General features: G+C 38.8%; 1 protein-coding gene across 16 annotated transcripts in view; it reads right to left on the bottom strand.

The window, feature by feature from the left end:
* AKAP13 (A-kinase anchoring protein 13) overlaps nt 1-19,146 on the bottom strand; it is a 291,739-nt gene that overhangs the window by 46,053 nt on the left and 226,540 nt on the right. For all 16 annotated transcript variants that reach the window (XM_031440520.2, XM_064480556.1, XM_031440522.2 and 13 more), the window contains 3 exons: nt 10,147-10,189; nt 8,085-8,217; nt 1,745-1,919 (listed from right to left, as the gene is read on the bottom strand). In XM_031440520.2, coding sequence (XP_031296380.2) covers nt 1,745-1,919; nt 8,085-8,217; nt 10,147-10,189 — 351 coding nt within the window. The remainder of the gene's footprint in view (nt 1-1,744; nt 1,920-8,084; nt 8,218-10,146; nt 10,190-19,146) is intronic.

The raw sequence follows: 19,146 nt of genomic DNA, 5'->3' as shown, positions 1-19,146 counted from the left end.
GGAGTAGACTAAAAATCTTTTAATGATAGATAATACTAAAAAGTGCTTGGTGACCGCTGCCCTAGGCAGCCAGGTTATTCCAGTACCAAGAAGCTGACTGTGTCCAGCGGTTAAGAAACTAAACTGGCGACGTGCAACTGGTGTCCTAGGAATGAGTCCTGTTAGAACCTGGGCTGCAGAGTGAAATGCTGGAGGGATACTGGGCAGTGACAGTCTCTCGCTTCTGAGAGGTCACATAAAACTTACTACTGTGCTGGAGCAGTTCTCAATCTCCTGGGAAGTCACACATGAAGGAGGACATAAATGTGTGTGATATCTGCCCACCAGGATGAATAAAAAGACAAGAGCTCCCTGGAGGATTTGTTTCTTTTTTAAATAGGACTGTTAGAAACAAATAGGGCTGCAGACAATAAGATATCCACAAGGAGCCTTTTACAAGCGTGTGAGTGTTCACGACAGTTGTCTAAAAGGTCGTAACAGCTGGAGCAGAGAGTAGACAGCCAGCGGGCTACACACTCCTCCACCCCTGCTCTTCAAGTCAAGAAAGCAAGAGAGTGGAAATTATTACTGCAGTAACATTGAATCTGCTCAAATAAACTTTTAAAAATTTCCAATTTCAGTAGCTATTTTTAGTAACAAATCACTTGGGATACTTCACCCAAATGACTGAAAACAAGACAATGTCATGACATCATGGTCTCACAAGGGCTTCTTGGAGTCTGAATTAGTCACTGCTTTGTCTGAACTGGCTGCAGATCTAACATGATGAAAAATCACCTTGGCTTTCTGGATGACTGGACCTCCACACTGGTCACTTCTGACCACAAGCAGCCTCCTTGATTTACCTTGGTTTGCACTACGAATGTTATTAATTTCTATCTGCGTGAAACCACAAAAATTTTGAGACTTGGCGCCTAAGAGCCAGGGTCTGCGGATTATAGCCCATGGGCTAATCTGGCCCGTCGCCTATTCTTGTATGGCCCGTGAGCTACAAGTAGTTTTTACATTTTTAAATGGTTGAAAAAAATAGAAAAGATTAATATTCCATGACACATGAAAATAACGTGAAATTTGAATTTCACTGCCCATAAATGCAGTTTCACTGGAACACAGCCACCCTCACTGTCTTCTGTGCTGTCTGTGGCTACCTTGGTGCCACAGAAGGAGAGGTCAGCAGCTGTGGCAGGGACCGTGCTGCCCAGAAAGTCTTGCTATCTGCTCCTTGACAGAAAAGGTTAGCCGATCTGTCTCTGAGCATCTGATCAAAACAAGGAACCACGTTCAGTTAACCGACTCGGCTCTCAGGGGGTTGTAAGCAGGGCAGTAAGAGGACAACATGGAACATCTCTGCACACCGAACTGCTCTCCTCCCTGGGCAGTTACCATGACTTGACTCTGGTCAATGGCTGAAACATATACCAAAGCACCAGAATGAAAAACGAGCATATGTGACCTGACAAGGGACCGCTCTGAGACTGTTTCAATGCTGACATGGACCCAGAATAAGGTAGTGGCTTCGGGACAGCAGGACAAAATATCTGAAGTTGGGGCTGTCTGCCAAAACTATAGGCTGCATGTTATTATATACCTAGAACTTATTTCTTCAATGATGTTTAAAGATAGAAAAAGGGTTACTTCTCTACATAAACAAGGAACAAATAAGGGGTGGGATGGACAGGAAACGAGAAATGAGCTTTTCTGAGCCAAGAGAGTTCCACCATGCAGGCAGGGGCATGTCTCTTACTTGCACAAGTGTAGGCGTCTTTGTTGGTGAAGGGCTTCGTGCACTGGCTGCAGCCGATGGGACCCACCACAGGGATGGAACTGAAAGCGTGCCCATTGACAGTCTTCTTGTCCTTTTCCTTCTCTTTAGAATCTTTCTCCTTCTCCTTAATTTTATCTTTCTCCTTTTCCTTTTCCTGCCAAAGAAAAGAATCACCAGTTAATTGAACACTAGAAGGCCTTCCCTTCTAGAAGGGCCCCAAGCTGGCGTATGGTCAACAGTGGCTGATGAACGTTTTGGACAGAAGTTAGGAACACTGTCCTGGACATACGTATATATATTTATTTTAAATTAAGTTGTGAGCATTCAAGCTATCTTAGAAAAACCTTTGGAAGACTGGGCAGTGGCTTATTCATTGGTTATTTATTCCAACAGACACAATGCCTGAGGACCAACACTGAAGAGAAAGAGGCTTCTGGTGCTGGAGGAGGAGGAGTCTGCGGTGGCCGCGAATCCTCCTCAGTCAGCCACAGCTCAGCCCACACGGGAAGCAAGTGACAAGCTTAGGGCCAGCTGCAGGCAGGGAGCAGCAGATGGGATGGTAACAGTTCTGGGACCAGCCTGAGGGGCAGGACAATGATTGGGAAGCATGAAAAGTGACTCGAGGTTCCCTGCTGACTGCCTCCCACCAATCACATATCCCTAAGTGAGGGCACATCCCTGATGTTTCCTCCTTTATTTACTATAGCTAAAGACACTACACATCCCCCATATGTACATCTTCTGTTTTACTAAATAGAATTTCAAGGTTCACAGATATTAATTTTGGCCTAATTTTCAAATTGAGGGGAGGAGGGATTTAAACCCTAAAAATTCTTTAAGTTTTTAACTTTTTTTAAATTAATGAGTGTGAGATCCTTAATGAAGTACCTAAAGCAGTCAGGATGTTTCAGGTGCACTCTACTTTTAGGAGACTAGGACTGTGGGATGTAACTATATGCTCTCCAAACAAGGTCCTTTATAAGCACATGTAGGCAGACACTTGGCTGGTTTATCAATATCAAATGAATGAAAATGAATATATGCACGTAAATGCATGACCGGGACACTGTGCTATACATCAGCAATTGACACAGCAACTGACTGTACTTCAATTAAAAAAAAAAACAACTCTAAAAAATATCAGATTAATAATTTTCTTTTGAATTACCCAGACCATGAACTACAATTCAGAGGTAGGAAGAATGCATTTAGCAGTTGTCATGATCATTAACTTCGGGGTATCCATTTTCCAGGAATTAAAAAAATTACAACAATAGTATTGTATGCCCTGGAAAATGGGTTATAATTGCTGTAATGAAAAAACTTTCTGGAAGATAGGTACCCCACAGTTAGTGACTATGACAACTGCTAAATGCCTTACATTTTGAATCAATGCCTTCTCCATACATTATTTCATCGGATTCAATAACTTTGAGATGACTAGGGTTGGCATTATGTTTCCCATTTTTTAACTGAGAAGAGAAAGATAATAAACAGCAGCTAAGAGTGAACAGTTACTATGTGCTGAGCACTGTAGTAAGCTACTGGCATGAATTTTCTCATGACAACCCCGTGCAGTAAGTACCAGCTATTATCTCCACTTCTTGTTTGAGGACACTGAGGCCTTAGACATGTCTGATTCTGTACTGGAGGCCACACACCAGTAACTGCCCAAGCTGGAATTAAGATGAAGATCTGCCACAAAGCTCACTCACATTCACTGCACTCTACTGCCAAAGGCAGGAGACGTCTGTTGACTCACAGAAGGTCACACAGCAAATGGTATGTGCAGTTAAAATCAGAACCAGGTCTTCTAAGTTCCTATTCAGAACCCAACTGCTGTTCTGAAATGGTGAATGTTTGCTAAGTCTATGACTCATTTAATAAATCCTTTGTTGGGGGAAGGGTATAACTCAACGGTATAGTACGTGCTTAGCACGCATGAGGTCCTGGGTTCAATCCCCAGTACGTCCATTAAATAAATGAAAAATAAAAAATAAAGTCCTTTGTTAATAGAACACATGTAATCGAACTCTAAGAGCCGAACTGCTACTTTAGAACTATAAAAAATAACGAGCGGAAGAAAGAAAACAAACTACTTCACTTTACAAAACAGGAAACAGTTCTGAGTGAAAATTAGTAACTGCTAAAGTATCTAAAACTCTAGTAAAAATCAATAACAAAAACTGAGTTTTTTCAAATAATTTCTTTCTTTTAACTAAATTTTGCATAAGGCCTTTCCATACATAAAATGTTAAATTGAAGAACATCTGACAGTTCGCTCAGGAAAGCCAAAAAAGCATGCTCCTGGGGTTAAAAAAGATCTGTGGCAACTAAGTTATTCTCTCAAGCCTTGCAGTGCTCTTCAAATCTGAGTAAATAATTTCCTTATGCTTTGCAAAAATCCAAACTAGCTCTGCCAAGGGTAAGAACAAAACAAAACAAAATCCACTGTCTCTTTCTGTTTTTACTCAAATTTAGTGCTTTAAAGAAGTCAAGCTCTTACCTCCCCATGTTTTGGTCCTATGGATCTCACTGTTATGAGGGGTGCTTCATGAAACCGACCCCATTTTATCGACATGATTCGACCCCCATGCCACGAACTGTGCTCTCACGGAAGGAGGGGCTCATGCCGGCGGGGCAGAGCCCAGCAGCTCCGAGGGGCCATGAGAGCAACCATGAGAGAAACCAAAAGAGGAAGCCAGAGACTGGTTGAGAAAGGGAAGGAGGGAGGGCTCAGGCTGCTTGTTTCCTTAAGACAAACTTAACTATTTGAATGCTGCTAGCAGAGCCAACTACCCTGGCTACAGAGGACACACAACATGAAACAGAACAAATCCCCCCAAATACAGGACGTGTGGACGGTACTTAAGCTGCATGACAGAAACTCTGGCAAGACCAGGAACAATTTTTTAACACTAGAAGTGAAGGAACACATCTGTTTAAAAACAGACTCCTCATTTTATAAAGAACACTTAAGTTTCCTAAGAAAACATCTTAATGAAGTCGCCTGAGAAAAGGTGGTGGTTGGCCGTTTTCTGAAGTTTGGCTTTTCCGTGTTTAACACCTGCCAAAATGTTTCTAAAACTGCTGGGAAAAGAGACACTAGCAGCAGCAAAGAGAAAGACGCAGGTAACAATTACACTAGGATATAATGAAGGAAAATGATTTTTCATCTTTCTGAACCTACCATTTTAGACAAGTAATTACAATAAAAAAATCAGAGAACTCTTCGGAAAACTGTGAAGCAAGCTGAGATTAAGCAACTGTCATAGTGCAAATCTTTAATTGAAGAAGGAATGAGAGAGAATTATATTTAACATTGATTCAAGCCTCTAAAAAATTATACTCTACACTCGGCTGATAGGTTTAGTTCTTATTTAGACACACCACAGGAAATGGGAGTTGAAGCTGAATGTCTTGCTATGAAGTTATGGATTATATTAACAGCTGGGCAGGAATTTAATCCTTGCATAAAAAAATGCCTACTTCAAGTTAGATTAAGAATTTGTCTAAAACACCTCCTAGTTGTCTGCAAAGAGGAAAAGCTCAGAAAAAAGAAAATCAGTGTGACAGGATGGTTTTAAAGAGGGTCACCCCACTCCCTTTATGAATGTGGAAATTATGCATGTTAGTGTTTAAATATTCTGTAGCAAGCAAACTTACTTAGCAGGAAACAGTACTAACTCTTGAAGATACTAAAAGACAGAAGCAGAAACTGCCAGTCTTCCTGTTAAACTTCCTGTTTAGGTTCCCCCTCTTTCAGAAAAAGATTCAACACATTTATCTAGTAACTCAGCTAGTTAGTGATAATTCTTAAAAGGACATATAAAGGATCAGTTCTCAATTTCTCAAAAATTTCTCATATACTGGCCACAGGTATGAGAAAAAAATATATATATTGTATATATATATATATAAAAAATATTATACATATAGTATAGCACATACACTATATAGCATTTACACTAGCTAACATAAAAAACCTACTGCTTTTCTTAACTATTGAATGTTACTTCTCCATAAAGCTTAAGAAATTGAAAATGCAACCGTAAATAGTTAAGAAAAACAGCAGAGTTAGCATCATCACCCCAAGAAAATATTCACTTATTTTTGTTACCATTTAAGAGAATAAAACACTTCTCAAAGGTAAAGCTCTACTGTCGGTACAATGGCAAACAAAGACAAGGTGTTCAATGTAACTTAACATAAAATGTTTTACTTCACCACTTCCCCTATTTCTTCCTATCTTTTGGTACACTGACAAAAGCTGAACTATTCTACAGGAGGCTCCAAAACGATCTTGTGTAAAGTGAGCTAGTAACAGTGATCAAAGATGACTCCGAAGCGTCTTAATAGATTTGCTACTGGGGCACTCTAAACACCTGATGATGTGAAATGGATTGCAATCCAGGGTTACACATTTGAAACCGTTTGAGAGTTTCCACTGCTAGAGACAGCACTAGACCCCAGAGATCAAATCTTGAAGCCAAGAGTCTGAAAGAGGAACCAGTCTCATTGCAAAATAGTGTTATCACTTTGACAAAGGAGAAGATCGGATGCGAGAGGTTAAGTGATGCAGTTCTGTCACTGATGACAGGCTTCACTCGCACCCAAATTACCTTCTTTTCTCCTGCCTCATCTCGTCATCTCCCCACTAGCAAACTCCAGTCCCTTGAGGTTATTAAAAAACTTAAAAGGAAAAAGATACTGTGTAGTAACACTCAAATCTTGCTTAAGAGCAAACATGAAATGGAGAGCACTCCTGCTGGAGGTCAGATGACAAGGTACTGTCTAGTCTGTGACCTCAAGCACACTTCTCTGCGCTTCAGTTTGTAAAATAAGGAGGCTGAGGTGAGACTTTTTCAAAGGTGAGGCTCCAGTTTCTAAATTCAGTCTTACATCGTTTCGTTCACGTCTGTCTGTATTACTCATCAATGTGATCAGTGGTGAAGTCACTGTTCTGCCCTTAATCAATGCACTGGGGAGGTGGATGGAGAGGGGAAATCTCTACTTTTTACTGGTCTTCCAATTAACAGTTTGAAGAAAAGATTCCATAGTTTAAAAACAAAAAACAACAGAAACATCTTACATCATCCAGACAGACTGTAAAACTTTAAAGGCAAAGACTATGTGGTTTAAGTTCTTCTGGGTGGACTACAGAAGTCACTCAATACTACTTGTCCCATTTACACTGATCTTTCAAGATTTTCTTTTGTTCATGCCAACCAGTGTCCAAGCCAGCAGTGATAACTAAAACAGATATGGCTCTATTTTAAGCCTTGCTGTCGTATGTAGAATATTGATAAGCATTCTGCCCTCTTTAATTTTTTTGAATTACAAAGCAAGGCTATTATAAAACTTAAATATGTGACTATTCTAGAAACCACTTGCTAGATTCTTTGCATCTTTTCCAGTTTGCCCACTTTCTGTCCATTCTGCACTTGGGCAGAAAAAATGAAAACACAATTCTAGTGGCAGGATTTATCTGAGTCATAACCAAACCTAGTATATGCTAAAAGAGAAGAGGTCTTATTTACAAAACATTGGGTCTATTTCTACCAGCTCACTTAACTAAGGGCCTAAGAAGCTTGTTGTATTTGGCGGGTGTGGAGTGTGTGTGTGTGTGTGTGTGTGTGTGTACTTTTACAATATTCCTGACTTCACTGTTTATTCCCGTACTAAGTATGTACATGCACCTGTGTAACACACACACACACACACACACACACACGTATATAGTGATTCCTTGGCAAGAACTTCTTAACTGATTTCTATTTTTTTTTTTTTTTTTTACTTACTTATATTGTTGGAGGGCGAGTGAATGGAGTATAGGGAAGTGAGAGGCACAAAGCTTTTCCCTGCTGATTTGAAACTGAATCTTTCGGTTTAGCACTGGGAATGGTATTAAAAAGATAACTCCTTTTCTTTCTTTCCTTTTAAAAATACATTTAAAAAAATATTAGAAGAGTCAATGTGGGATTATTACAGGTAATGTTTATTTCCTTATTTTTCCTAGTTAAGGTACTTTACGCCAAGGAAAGGGAGATAGTATCTACCTTACAGGGTTGTGGAAAGGATTAAATGAGATTAATACACAGAAAGCTCTTAGAACATAGTGAAAACTCAATTAGTGGTATCACCTCTCATTGTTATTTTTCTTGCTGGTATTTTTCTTCATATTAGGTTAGTTCAGAGAGCATCTCTGAACCATGTGTCCCCACCACTTAATTAGCCTTCAGCTGTGTGCAGGCTGTGACAGGAGCCTCCTGAGAGCTGACTGAGGCAGCCACACAGCAGTGCCCATGGCAGGACTTACTCTGCTCTTCTTGCTGCTGGACATCTTGTTCTTGATGTAGCTGAATGTACGACTGACTTTCGTTCCACTCTTCAGTTCAAAATCTTTCTTGGAAGGGCTTTGTGGCGGGAAATTAAAGTTCTCTTCTGTAATACTAAATAGAAAAGAAAAGAGTTTTAAAAGAGATTACAGAAGTTAATTTTTAAAAATTAAAATACCCTACATACAATGCTTTGTAACCATCACCGTCATGCATTATTTGAGCTACAAGTTACAGCCAACTTATATATTCATATGCAAATAGGAAATGAAATAAGAGGTGGACAGAGGCTGCTGAGTGGTTTTATACAATAATATCCAAGAATGGAGCACAATGCCCATGTTCTGTTGCCAAGACTTGGCTAAGTCTTCTTATATCAGTTATTAGTGTTTTACTAATGAGTTTTCTGTGATCTGATTGTTAAATATTAAAGAGCCTAATTATCAATTATAATTATATTATCTGAAATTTCTTAATCTAAAATAGCACCCAATTTACAAACTTCTTTGCATCAAATAGGTGCTTGAAAAGAAGCCCACGTGTGTGATGCAAACCAAGGAATTTCTATGACTGAATGCATAACCAAGTTCCCTCACAGCAGAGATCACCCCTCTTTTCAATCTTGAACGCACTGGACAATCAATACGTGAATGCAGCTACACACAATTCAGGAGGGGATACACTGAACAGCAGGCAGAAATGACGCTGAGTGTGGAGAGATCCATTTTAGGAGTTTCACACAGATCCATGTGTACCAATTTACGTGTGCAGGAAAACCTGTATTCTAAGTCCATGCATCATGGGCATGTTTGGACTCTAGGAAATTCACAATTGTTGACTTCTTCAAAGAATGCTGGGCCTTTGGATATATAATCAATCACTTATACACATATACAATTATATGCATAATCTACCATGTACACAATTATGTGTAATTGTGTACATAATCTATTATCTAGAAATCTATTCAGACTTCTTAGGTGTTCTAGAACAGTTATGTTAGAACTTTTATAGAAAAGTAGTGTTTACCTCAAGGGCCTCTACAAGAGGGCAGACAAGCAGAACCACAAGGGTCCTCTTTAGTAGCTAAAGTCTATTTATATATAAAGCATTGTTTACAATATAAAGCCATCTCTTACTAAGATAAAGGGAAAATGATATGAAAATCACTGCTCTACAAAGAACAAAGAGTAAGTAAAATATCACAGAAATGCAAAGAAGAGCATTCATACTGAGAGTTCTGGATCACTGAGTCACAGCTGACGCCTCTGTGAAAGGAGTTTCACAGTTCTTTTTTTTTTTTTTTTTCATGCAGGTACTGCAGATTGAACCCAGGACCTGGTGCATGCCAAGCATGCACTCCACCACTGAACTACTACCCTCCCCTACACCTTTGTGAAAAGGAAGGCAACTTAAAAAACATTGTAGGGCAATGACCAGAACCCAAATTATACTTAAATTAGAATATTTAATCTCATAAGCATGAAAAGAGGAATATAAAAATAAGCAAGTCAAAACAGCAATCGCTGGCCTGCTATCAAGAAAAGAACCAATTTACTTGCTTGGACAGAGGTGTGTGCCATGTCAACGCACACACAAGAAAATAGCTTTAAAGCTTAAAATGGCTAAGAAAATAGCAATGCTGCATGAATACACACACACGCACACGCGTGCACACACACACACACACATTTATGAAACAAAATGCTCTTAGACTGAGGAGTTAAAAATTCCCATGAGCAAAGAGAGCAAAGTTCATAAAGTCAAATATTCATATAATCTATGGGAATGAATGCAAACAGTGTATCTTTATCATTAGGCTCGTGTAAAGAATAAAGGTGGAAATTTACTGAAGACATTAAGTTAAAAGGGTATTAGCTTCAATGCAAAACCACGTTTAACCATTATTTCAAATTTATCAGTCAAGGAAATAAGAATTCAATGAGCTCAATTACTTAGTTTTTTGCATAAACATCATAAGACGTTTTAGAATTTCCTTCATTACATCTTGGGAAAATGAGTAACCAAATATAAGTAGAGTACCTTCCAGTCAGATTAGCACTCGTGTTGTGGAAGGGTCGTGAATCTAGAAAACAAAAAAAAGGGAAAAAAAAAAAAAGTTAGAACAAAAGGATTTTACCCAGATAACAAATAAAATGTTTAACATTTTTATGACAACACAGATAAAGCAAAAATAGCCTTTGAAAGCCAGTGCAGGGTGCCTTCTTCTCCTGAGGGTTTGGAAGAAGGAAAAATTGGAAAAGAAAACAGTGAAATTAGTACCAGAAATTGGCAGCAACAGGCAGTGAATTTCTCACAGGAAAAAAAAATTTTTAATCCAGGATTCAAGTAACCGAATAAACCCCAGATCAACTTAAAAAATACTTGAATACACATATATCAATGTTCAGAGCCCACAGGCCATCTTTCTGAGATGATGTCAGAGAAAGAATACACAATAGGAAATTAAATGTCATATTCTGTGTGCTGTTAATTTTGCTTTCATATATTTCCACACTAAAAATCTAGCTAATGTGTGTCTGATACTTTCCTGAACATTTCTGGAAATGGATCGGTGAACAGCAAAGAGCATCGGAGCTGGCTTGTAAGGTCTAGGCCTTGTCGCTAACTTGGGGTGAGATCTCTGATTTCATTTCCTCATCTATGAAACAAGGAAGGTAAAACAGATGCTAAGGTCCTTTCCAGGTTGATCCTGATCAGAGGAGTAGGGCTGATACATTTTTCCTCCTTCCATAACTATCAGACATTAAACCGAGGGCGTCATTAGATCGAAGGCTAAGACAGATAGGGCAATAAGCAGAACAAACAAAAAGGAACAATACCAACACTTAATCTACAACATGTTAATCAAGCCTGAACTACTTTAGGACTTAGATGAGAGAAAGGCCGCAATCACACAATGATAAATGGTTTCCAAGTTTTAGGAGATCAGGTACAGAAAACTGTGTATGATTCCAGGCAGACAAAAGGTTGCTCTGTGTAACTATTGTTATGATGTGGACAAAACACACCCTTTCTCCCTGTTGTTGGTTTCAAGAATCCCCAAGATCATTGTGAGTAAAACTTTAACTGGATAGAAATTTGAAAATGTTCTGCTACCAGATTACCAGAACTTGAAACTTTTAAACTCCCAAACTGTTCTAGATTATGAATAGAAATGCAGAGTTGTAGTTATGGTTAACAGAAAGTCAGCAGGTGGAAATGATGCATATGACACTTAAAAATGAATTCTAAGTCTTCAAAAGGTTGCTTTCTGTACTTTTTCCTTTTACCTATTTGGGGTTCTTCCATTTCACTTGTAACGCATGGTAATAACAGGCAGAGGAGAAAGGTGAACAGTAGGAGTAAGTTCTGGGATCTGTCTTCCAGTTCTGCACGATGTAGGTGTGAAACCATCAGCATTTTAACTTCAGAATGCCTTCATTTACTTAAACAAAAATCAGTAGTGTGTGTGGATCAGTGGCTTTAAAACTTTTTCCACACGAGGAGCCTTGAATAATATAAGCAGCATTAAATTCTCTCAGGCTGCCAGGATTCTGCTGTACACTTAATCAATTACCCAGTAAGTTACCACCCTAGTAATGTAAACAAAGTAAAAATAAAACCCGTAAAGAAAAACACCAGTCAGCACAGAGCCTGGCCAAGAATAAGCTCCTAGCAGATTTCTGTCAAACAAATTAAAAACTTAACAAATATGTGACTTGAGTACTGGGAGCATCTATGACTTCTAACTTTTTTGCTGCTGAAACAAATTTTAATTCATTTACTATGACCTCTCAGGTGTGGTTCTGAAAATAGTGACTAATCTACAAATGTTTCTAAAGTCAATGCCTCTGAGATTCCTAAGTGCCATCAAGTTTTCAAAGCATCCCAAGAATATGATATAGCCAAGGTTCCCTCTGTGATATAATTACAAGCAAAAGCAAAGAAATCTGTCACTGAAGTTAGCCTGTGAACTACTATTGCAGGTAAATAGCTTGTTTCAGCTAGACTTTTTCTAAAAGGCATAAAATAACCTGCAGATCTAATACAGTAACATTCTAGGATTGGAACGACTGGATAGACACAGTCATTACTTTACTTTGTCAAGAGTGTTCCATGGAAACTAGCTTCATGAGCGGTTATACACAGTCAGCACCTACTGTGGTCATCTAGTTAATAAGTTTGGGAAATACAGCATATTGAACGCTGCCTTGGAAATTCACAATGTACCCATTAGCCTTTGAAACCTGCTTAAACCAGAGTCTCCTAAATTTATATGGCCAAGTCAATCATTTCTTTTTTTAAACTCTCCCTGCCTCTTAATTCTCACTGGTATTTTTGAGTTTAAGGAACACATTTTGAGGAATGCTGGATGTTTAATTCAAAGGTTTCTTCAAGCTTCTATACTTTCTGATTCCATCATGTTGGATTAAGTGGGAAGCCAGTGCCATCACAATTTTATATCAGTGGCAGAACTACTACGGGAACCTTTGTTCCCCCTGCCACGCTCACCTACTTCCCAGCATATGACAACCACTTTGAGATTAAACAGCCTTGAGGATTTCTGAACACTCAACGTTGTGGGGGATTTTCACAGCTTCCCAGTGAGTATCTTATGTGCCTGTTTACCAAACACCTCTTAACTGTGAAAAAAGTATTGAACATATAAGACTTCCATTTGTGTATAAGCCATTTTCCTTTAAGAACAATGCAAAAATGTCACTCAGCTTAATATTGCTTAAATATTAAATACTTAAATATTGCTAACGCTTAGGATCAGCAAGCGGCAGGGAATTAGGATGCTTAGTGATATGGATACTGTAATTGCCTAAGACTCACATTAGTTGTATGAAATGACAATAATTCATTATGTAACTTTATATTAGAAATAGTTTTTTCATTAAAAATAGCAATCCTGGAATAGTCTAGAAATCTTGCACAGTTGAAAACTGATTTTCACGGTAGAGGGGGATTCATTTCCAACTTTACTAAAACTGATACTTTGTATAAAGTTTTTAAACTCAGGTTTATCAAGTAAGGACACAGTAATCTGAAGCCTTTAGTGTAGTGAAAGGATTGAAAAATTAAAGTTCTGAAGGAAAGAAACCAGAAGGGAAATAAGTATCTGACTTCCACGCAATAATTAATGTGGTCTAATCTCAAAGAAAAGGTATTTTTAAAGAAATGGTCTGAAAAGTGAGAAGAAAAAAGTTTAACATTAGCTTCTGAATATCACAGATGGACATCTAAATATCTGTCCCATGAGACAAAAAAGCAAAACAATGAAAATGAAATTTATGCGATTAAATGGAAAGTTTTGTCAAGTCAGTACTCAGCATTACAAGATGTACAAGGTGGGATGGGAACCCGTTATGCCTTATGTGTTCTGGGATGATGTCTCGGGCCCTAGAATCAGGCCACTGGGTCAGTGAGCATAGGTAGTGTACAAAAGACAAAAACTGTTTTATCCAAATTAATTTTCAAAGCAAAGCATGAGGACAAATGATTTAGAAATGATGGCATGCAAGGGGACAGAATTCCCCAAACAATTTCTTAGTACCAAGCCCAAAGCATTTTCAGCACTGGTCACACCCTGGAAAACAGCCATTGGACCCCAAAGTGGCTTACTTACTATACAACTCCTCCTCCTCATCACTGGAATAAGAAGAGCCAAGAAAAAAGAGAGTTTTAGACTTAAGGAGGAGTGGAGAGGTGCTGACGGAGAAGGAGATCTGCCTTGCTGGCTTCATCCGCCGCCGGTCTGAGGAGTGGGTTAACAGAAGATATTAGAGGGGGCACCAAGTATGCCAGAACAGAGTGGGAGGCACCACAGACCCACAGTGAATGGAATCATGTCCCTGGCCTGAACGATTCTGGGAAAGGCCATCTAGATGAACAATGTAAGGTACTCAACATTTTCATCTTTATTTCTAAGTATGCAGAATGCTAATACAGCTGAAGAAAATTCATCCAACAAACATGTACTTACTAGGTAATGAAAATAAGGATTTTATTTTTCATAGTCATCATTTTCAGTGGGAGGTTTTTGTTTCCTTCAAAGTGAAGGAAACACCTGGAGTAAGTTGGGTTCCCCTGGAGTCTGCATTCTACTCTCTGTTCGCTCACCCCAAACCTCCTCATTTACCATTGCCTCTTAAAGTACAATCTGCCTGTGATATACTGGTGACTCATGACTTTCTATTCTTCAATCAGCTCCTTCCTTTGAGTTCAAACCTCATTCATCTCACTGCTCACTTGTGGGTGGACATCCCACAGCAGCTCAAACTCAACAAGTACATGAGTCAGCTTATCCCTTCTTTGCGACCTGTTCCCCTCCTTCATTCCTTTGGTGAGTGGTACCCAACATCTAACTAATTATCTGAAATAGAAACCTGGGTACACCCTTGAATCCTGGTATTATAACTCACTCATTCCTTTTGGTTCTGTCTTCTAGAATTCCCTGAACACCAACTTCTCTCCTACTGCCACTGCTCTGTGGCCTGGCTCAGGCCACCACCTGCTCTCATCTGAATCCTGCAATAGCCTTCTACTCATCTATCAGCCTCTCTCCTCTCCAACACTTTCTCTCAGGTGGTCTCTCTGAAGTGTCTGAATCAATTAATCAATCAATTTAGTCAACTTAAATCACTCCATTGCCCTTAGACAAGAAGCCCAAATTCCTCAGTCTAGCTTTCTACATACTCATTCACCTAGTGAATTCCTGGTTTCCTTTTGGTCTCAACTTTGACATCACTTCTCCTCAGTAAGCTTTCTCTGATCGCTCAAGTCCTGGGCACTGATGTTTCTCAGTGGCTGCATTTATCATCTTCTACTGCACTCAACTGTTCTCACATTTGTCGGCTCAAGTGTGGTGAGAAAACGAACTGTATCTGTGAGTTCATCCTTCTCCTGCTACTGTCTAGCTTGGTGCCCAGCAGAGAGTAGCTATGAATAAATAAACATTAATAAATGAACTTCCTTCTGTCAGGCTTTCTGGAAGCTCAACAGCCTAAGGAAAATGAAAGAAAAAGCCCTGTACCTACCACACCCCAGATAAATGCTATGTGACATCAGACCACTGTGTGCATCCACCGCACATGACAGAGATCAAAGAACGACCGGCACAAACTCATGTACATTGGGCTTTTTAGGCAGTAACAGTTGAGTACAAAAGATATCATTTTAATGTGTGTTCTAAAGTATTTCCAAATGTGAAGCAAATTCAGGAAATGAGAATAAGCTCTCTTGTTACACAAATTCTAAGAATATCCCCTTCTCTGTCACACAATCATGGATCATAAAGAAAAACCTACCTGTATGAATAAGGAGGATCTTCAACATATATGGAAAGAATGTGTTGTGTTAACACAGAGATTCAATTTTATCATGTACTCAAAATGAATATGCATATATTCCAGCCTTGCAATTTAGTCAAAAGATCAATATAAAAAGTCTATCTGCCTGACTGAATTTTTGTTCTGACAAATGTTATCTTTTCCAAATAGAACTACTCTAAGAAAATGAATGCATTCCAATAAAGTCTCATCTTACTGTCCACAGCAGAGAAACTAAGCACAGAAAGCAGTGATAAAAGATCCTTAGTAGCATCGATGCCCCTTTCCAGAGGTCCCCCCCACCATTTCTGGTCACATGAATCATTTAGCTTTGTAGATCTGATGCACTTTACATATGTAAATGCCACAGTTCAGTTCTTAAGACCCACTTAGCTTTCATAGTCTAATGCAAGCTATACAATTATAATCTAGTGCTCCCAGCAAAGCATGCCAATTCATATACCACAAGTAAAGCAGGACAGGTGCCACTTGTGAGCATCGTTCTTTGTGATAAGAAGCCATGCAAAGTGAAGGGCAAAATGAAACCTCATTAAGAAGCCCCTGAGGTTACAACATCTAATGGGTATCATTCTCCTTTTAACATTACTGTCACTGAGTACTGCTTAGCAAGGATACTACTAATAATAATAATCAGTTTTCTCTACTGTTTGTAAGCATCTTCTGGGTGCAAGCAATGAAAAGTTTAAAAATAAAGTCTTATTAAGGGAGGGTCTGTAATAACAGAATTATTCTGTACACGCAAAAATGAAATTTATTCTTAAGTTCTAAGCTGCTACCTTTCTACTTTCTGTCCCAGAAAATGACACAGAAATATTTCAGTCACCACCTTTACTCAGAATTTTCCTCTACATCAATGGATTTTTGAAACACATTTCAGTTTAGGAATAATGCTGAGTTTGTCTTTTTCTAATGTAGCCAATGCCAACAATGAGACAGTCCAGACAACAGCTCAGGGGACATACATTTTGAGAAGTGCTCAAATGTTAACAGCCATGAAAGACTGTGGTGGAAGCAGCTAATTTCTTTAAAGGAAGAAGACAGAACACAAGAGCTGAGAAGTAGTGAGATAAGGCTCATTTTAGAAAGTGTTTCATTCCTAGACAAGGACGCTCATGAGACATAGCCACTTAAAGACAATGAAGGACAATGTTCTAGGGTTTTTTGGTTTTTTTTCAAACATTGCTTAAATTCTGGTCAGAGAAAAACGGACCCTAGCATTGTCTGAACACTGTGAACTCACTCCATACTATAACAAATGCTTACTATAAGCCAGAAATATGCTAATGTGAATTTAAAATAAATTCACATTTAAGTCTTATCACATTATCAGCCCTGTTTAATAGTTCAAGGACCTAAGGTCACACAGCCACTAAGTGTTCTTAAGAGGTGTACCACACACTTTAGGCTTTCAAGCCACTGGGTAGATTTTAATTATGATACTTTCAGCAAGGAAGATCACGACCAAAAATGAATCATGCGGAATACATAAGCGATTTGGAACTGAAGAGTTGCTTCTGTGGCAAATTGAGAACCATCCAGTTATCCTGAGGCTTAAAGGCATAGCACACAGCAATTTTAGTCCTGTGTTCAACAGCCAGGATTTTTTACATCTGCAAAGAAAAATTTATGTTTCTAGAACAGAATAAAAAAGTACATTTGGGAAAATTAATTTAACTGTCTATGGGAAGGGACTAAGGAGAAACACTATCATTCAAGTTGATGAGTCCTCCAATTATAGTATGAGCTAACTGAGGGAAGTTAGGGGGGCTAGGTAATGAGTATATGACTTAAACTTTCACACTTGCATGAAGTGTACATTATAAACTAGAATGAGAGCACTCTATTTGGATGAAAGGATTAAACGCTTGCTTAAAGCTTTGCTCCTGACAGCAGTCTGCGACTGATTCCCGCGAGCTGAGCCACGGGTTTCCCAGCAACACGAAGGGCTGGGCCTGCCAGAGCGCCTGGCGCCGGAGGAGGGAGTTTTCTGGAGGTTAGCTGTAGCATTTACAGTGTCTGGCTGGCAACTGAAAGCACAATCAAAAACCGTCTTGCTTTATGGAGGAAAAATCATGAAGTGTTTCATTTACTGGGCAAGACAGTGTATCACAGAATACAGGAAAAAGGTCTCCCTCCGGGCCAGTCTGGTGGTCCTGGGTACCCTGGCCACGGAGGAGGGTCTGCAGAGCCGAACGCCACATGGGAGGGTGCTTTCCTTTTCCTGCCTGGCTCTGGTCCTCCAGGTTCATCAAAGCCGCTATGAACTACTTTGTTACAGTAATTTTCATTCTATACCAGCAAAACTACTAACCCAAAGCCAAATCTACACCAAAGCACACCAAAACCCAAATAAAACCAGGAACAGCTATTTCAGTTAGGGTTATGTGCGGTTATACTTTTTATCTTTGAGATTAAGTCATTATTAGGCACCTTTAGTTAAACAAGCCAGATTTGCATGTGAAGCACTAATCTTATGAAAACGATGACAAAGTTAATAAAATTACCCATTATGCCTTAACTCCACTGTGGAAATTAAAAAGATTAGGCCTCTCATAAGCCATGAATTGAGACAAAAAATCCCATTAATGCAGGACAGCTACTTCTGTTCCCAACTCTTTTAAAATGAGACATGTTATCAGGGGACACTGAAGAACACCAGAAACACCAGGAGAGTTTCTTCCCTTTGCTTCAGCCTCCTGAATACATGGTCTTTCAGCAAAGAATGTAATGTATCATACCCTCTTTGATGAGAATTTAAATCTTTATATCAAGATCCCATACTACAACTACTCATGGAAAAAAAAAAACTTTTCAAAATTTAAAAAAGTGGCATTTCCCAAAGAAAACTTTCTGTGGCAAACATCTGGATCCAATTCAAATATGTTTTATACATATTTTTTTAATTTTTATTTTTATTTTTAATTTATTTATTTTATTTTGGGGGGAGGATGTAATCTGGCTCATTTTTAGAGAAGGTACTAGGGATTGAACCCAGGACCTCATGTATGCTAAGCATGTGCTCTACTGCTTGAGCTATACCATCCCCACTTCAAATATGTTTTTGAGCATCTTTAATTAGCAAATGCCCTGTGCTTATGGACGCCAGACATCTCTAGGTAACTTTCATAGCCCGTGGATCCTGAATCTGCATACATTTCCATTAATCATTTTAGGATGTAACCTTCTTGGCATTTGCTTAAGCAACTGAAAATGTATCTCAGTCTTTCTTTATTCTTCATGAGCTTGATACTTCTGAAGAGCCCAGGAAACTAGTGTTGGATAAAATTTGGATAAGTGTACTGAGGTAATATAAGAAATATCATCCAGACATTAAAAGCATTAAGTGTGTCGCTTACTCTCAAGTGTTTCAGAAAAATCTTTAAGGAAAGTGATCAAGAGAGGAAGAGAGATGGATAAGACAAGAGTTAAGATAACATCTGGGGGCCCCAGGTGAAGAATATATAGTAACTATTTGTATTGTTTTTGCAACTATTTTTAAAGTCTGAAATTATTTCAAAATAAAAAGTTTTAAAACCTGTGTGTCTGGTTTAGGCTCAAGAATACAATGAATTTAATGTATTAAGGAGATTTTTATGTAGTAAAAGGAGGAAGATCCCCAAGCTGAACTCTGTCATCTTTCTGTAACTGTTCAGCCCTGCATTCAGAGGAAGAGGAAGGCAAATTC

Source organism: Camelus dromedarius, chromosome 29 (assembly GCF_036321535.1).
Source record: "Camelus dromedarius isolate mCamDro1 chromosome 29, mCamDro1.pat, whole genome shotgun sequence".
Taxonomy (NCBI): Eukaryota; Metazoa; Chordata; class Mammalia; order Artiodactyla; family Camelidae; genus Camelus; species Camelus dromedarius.
The sequence above is the reverse complement of the archived record's forward strand: the minus strand, read 5'-3'. Positions and strand labels throughout refer to the sequence as shown.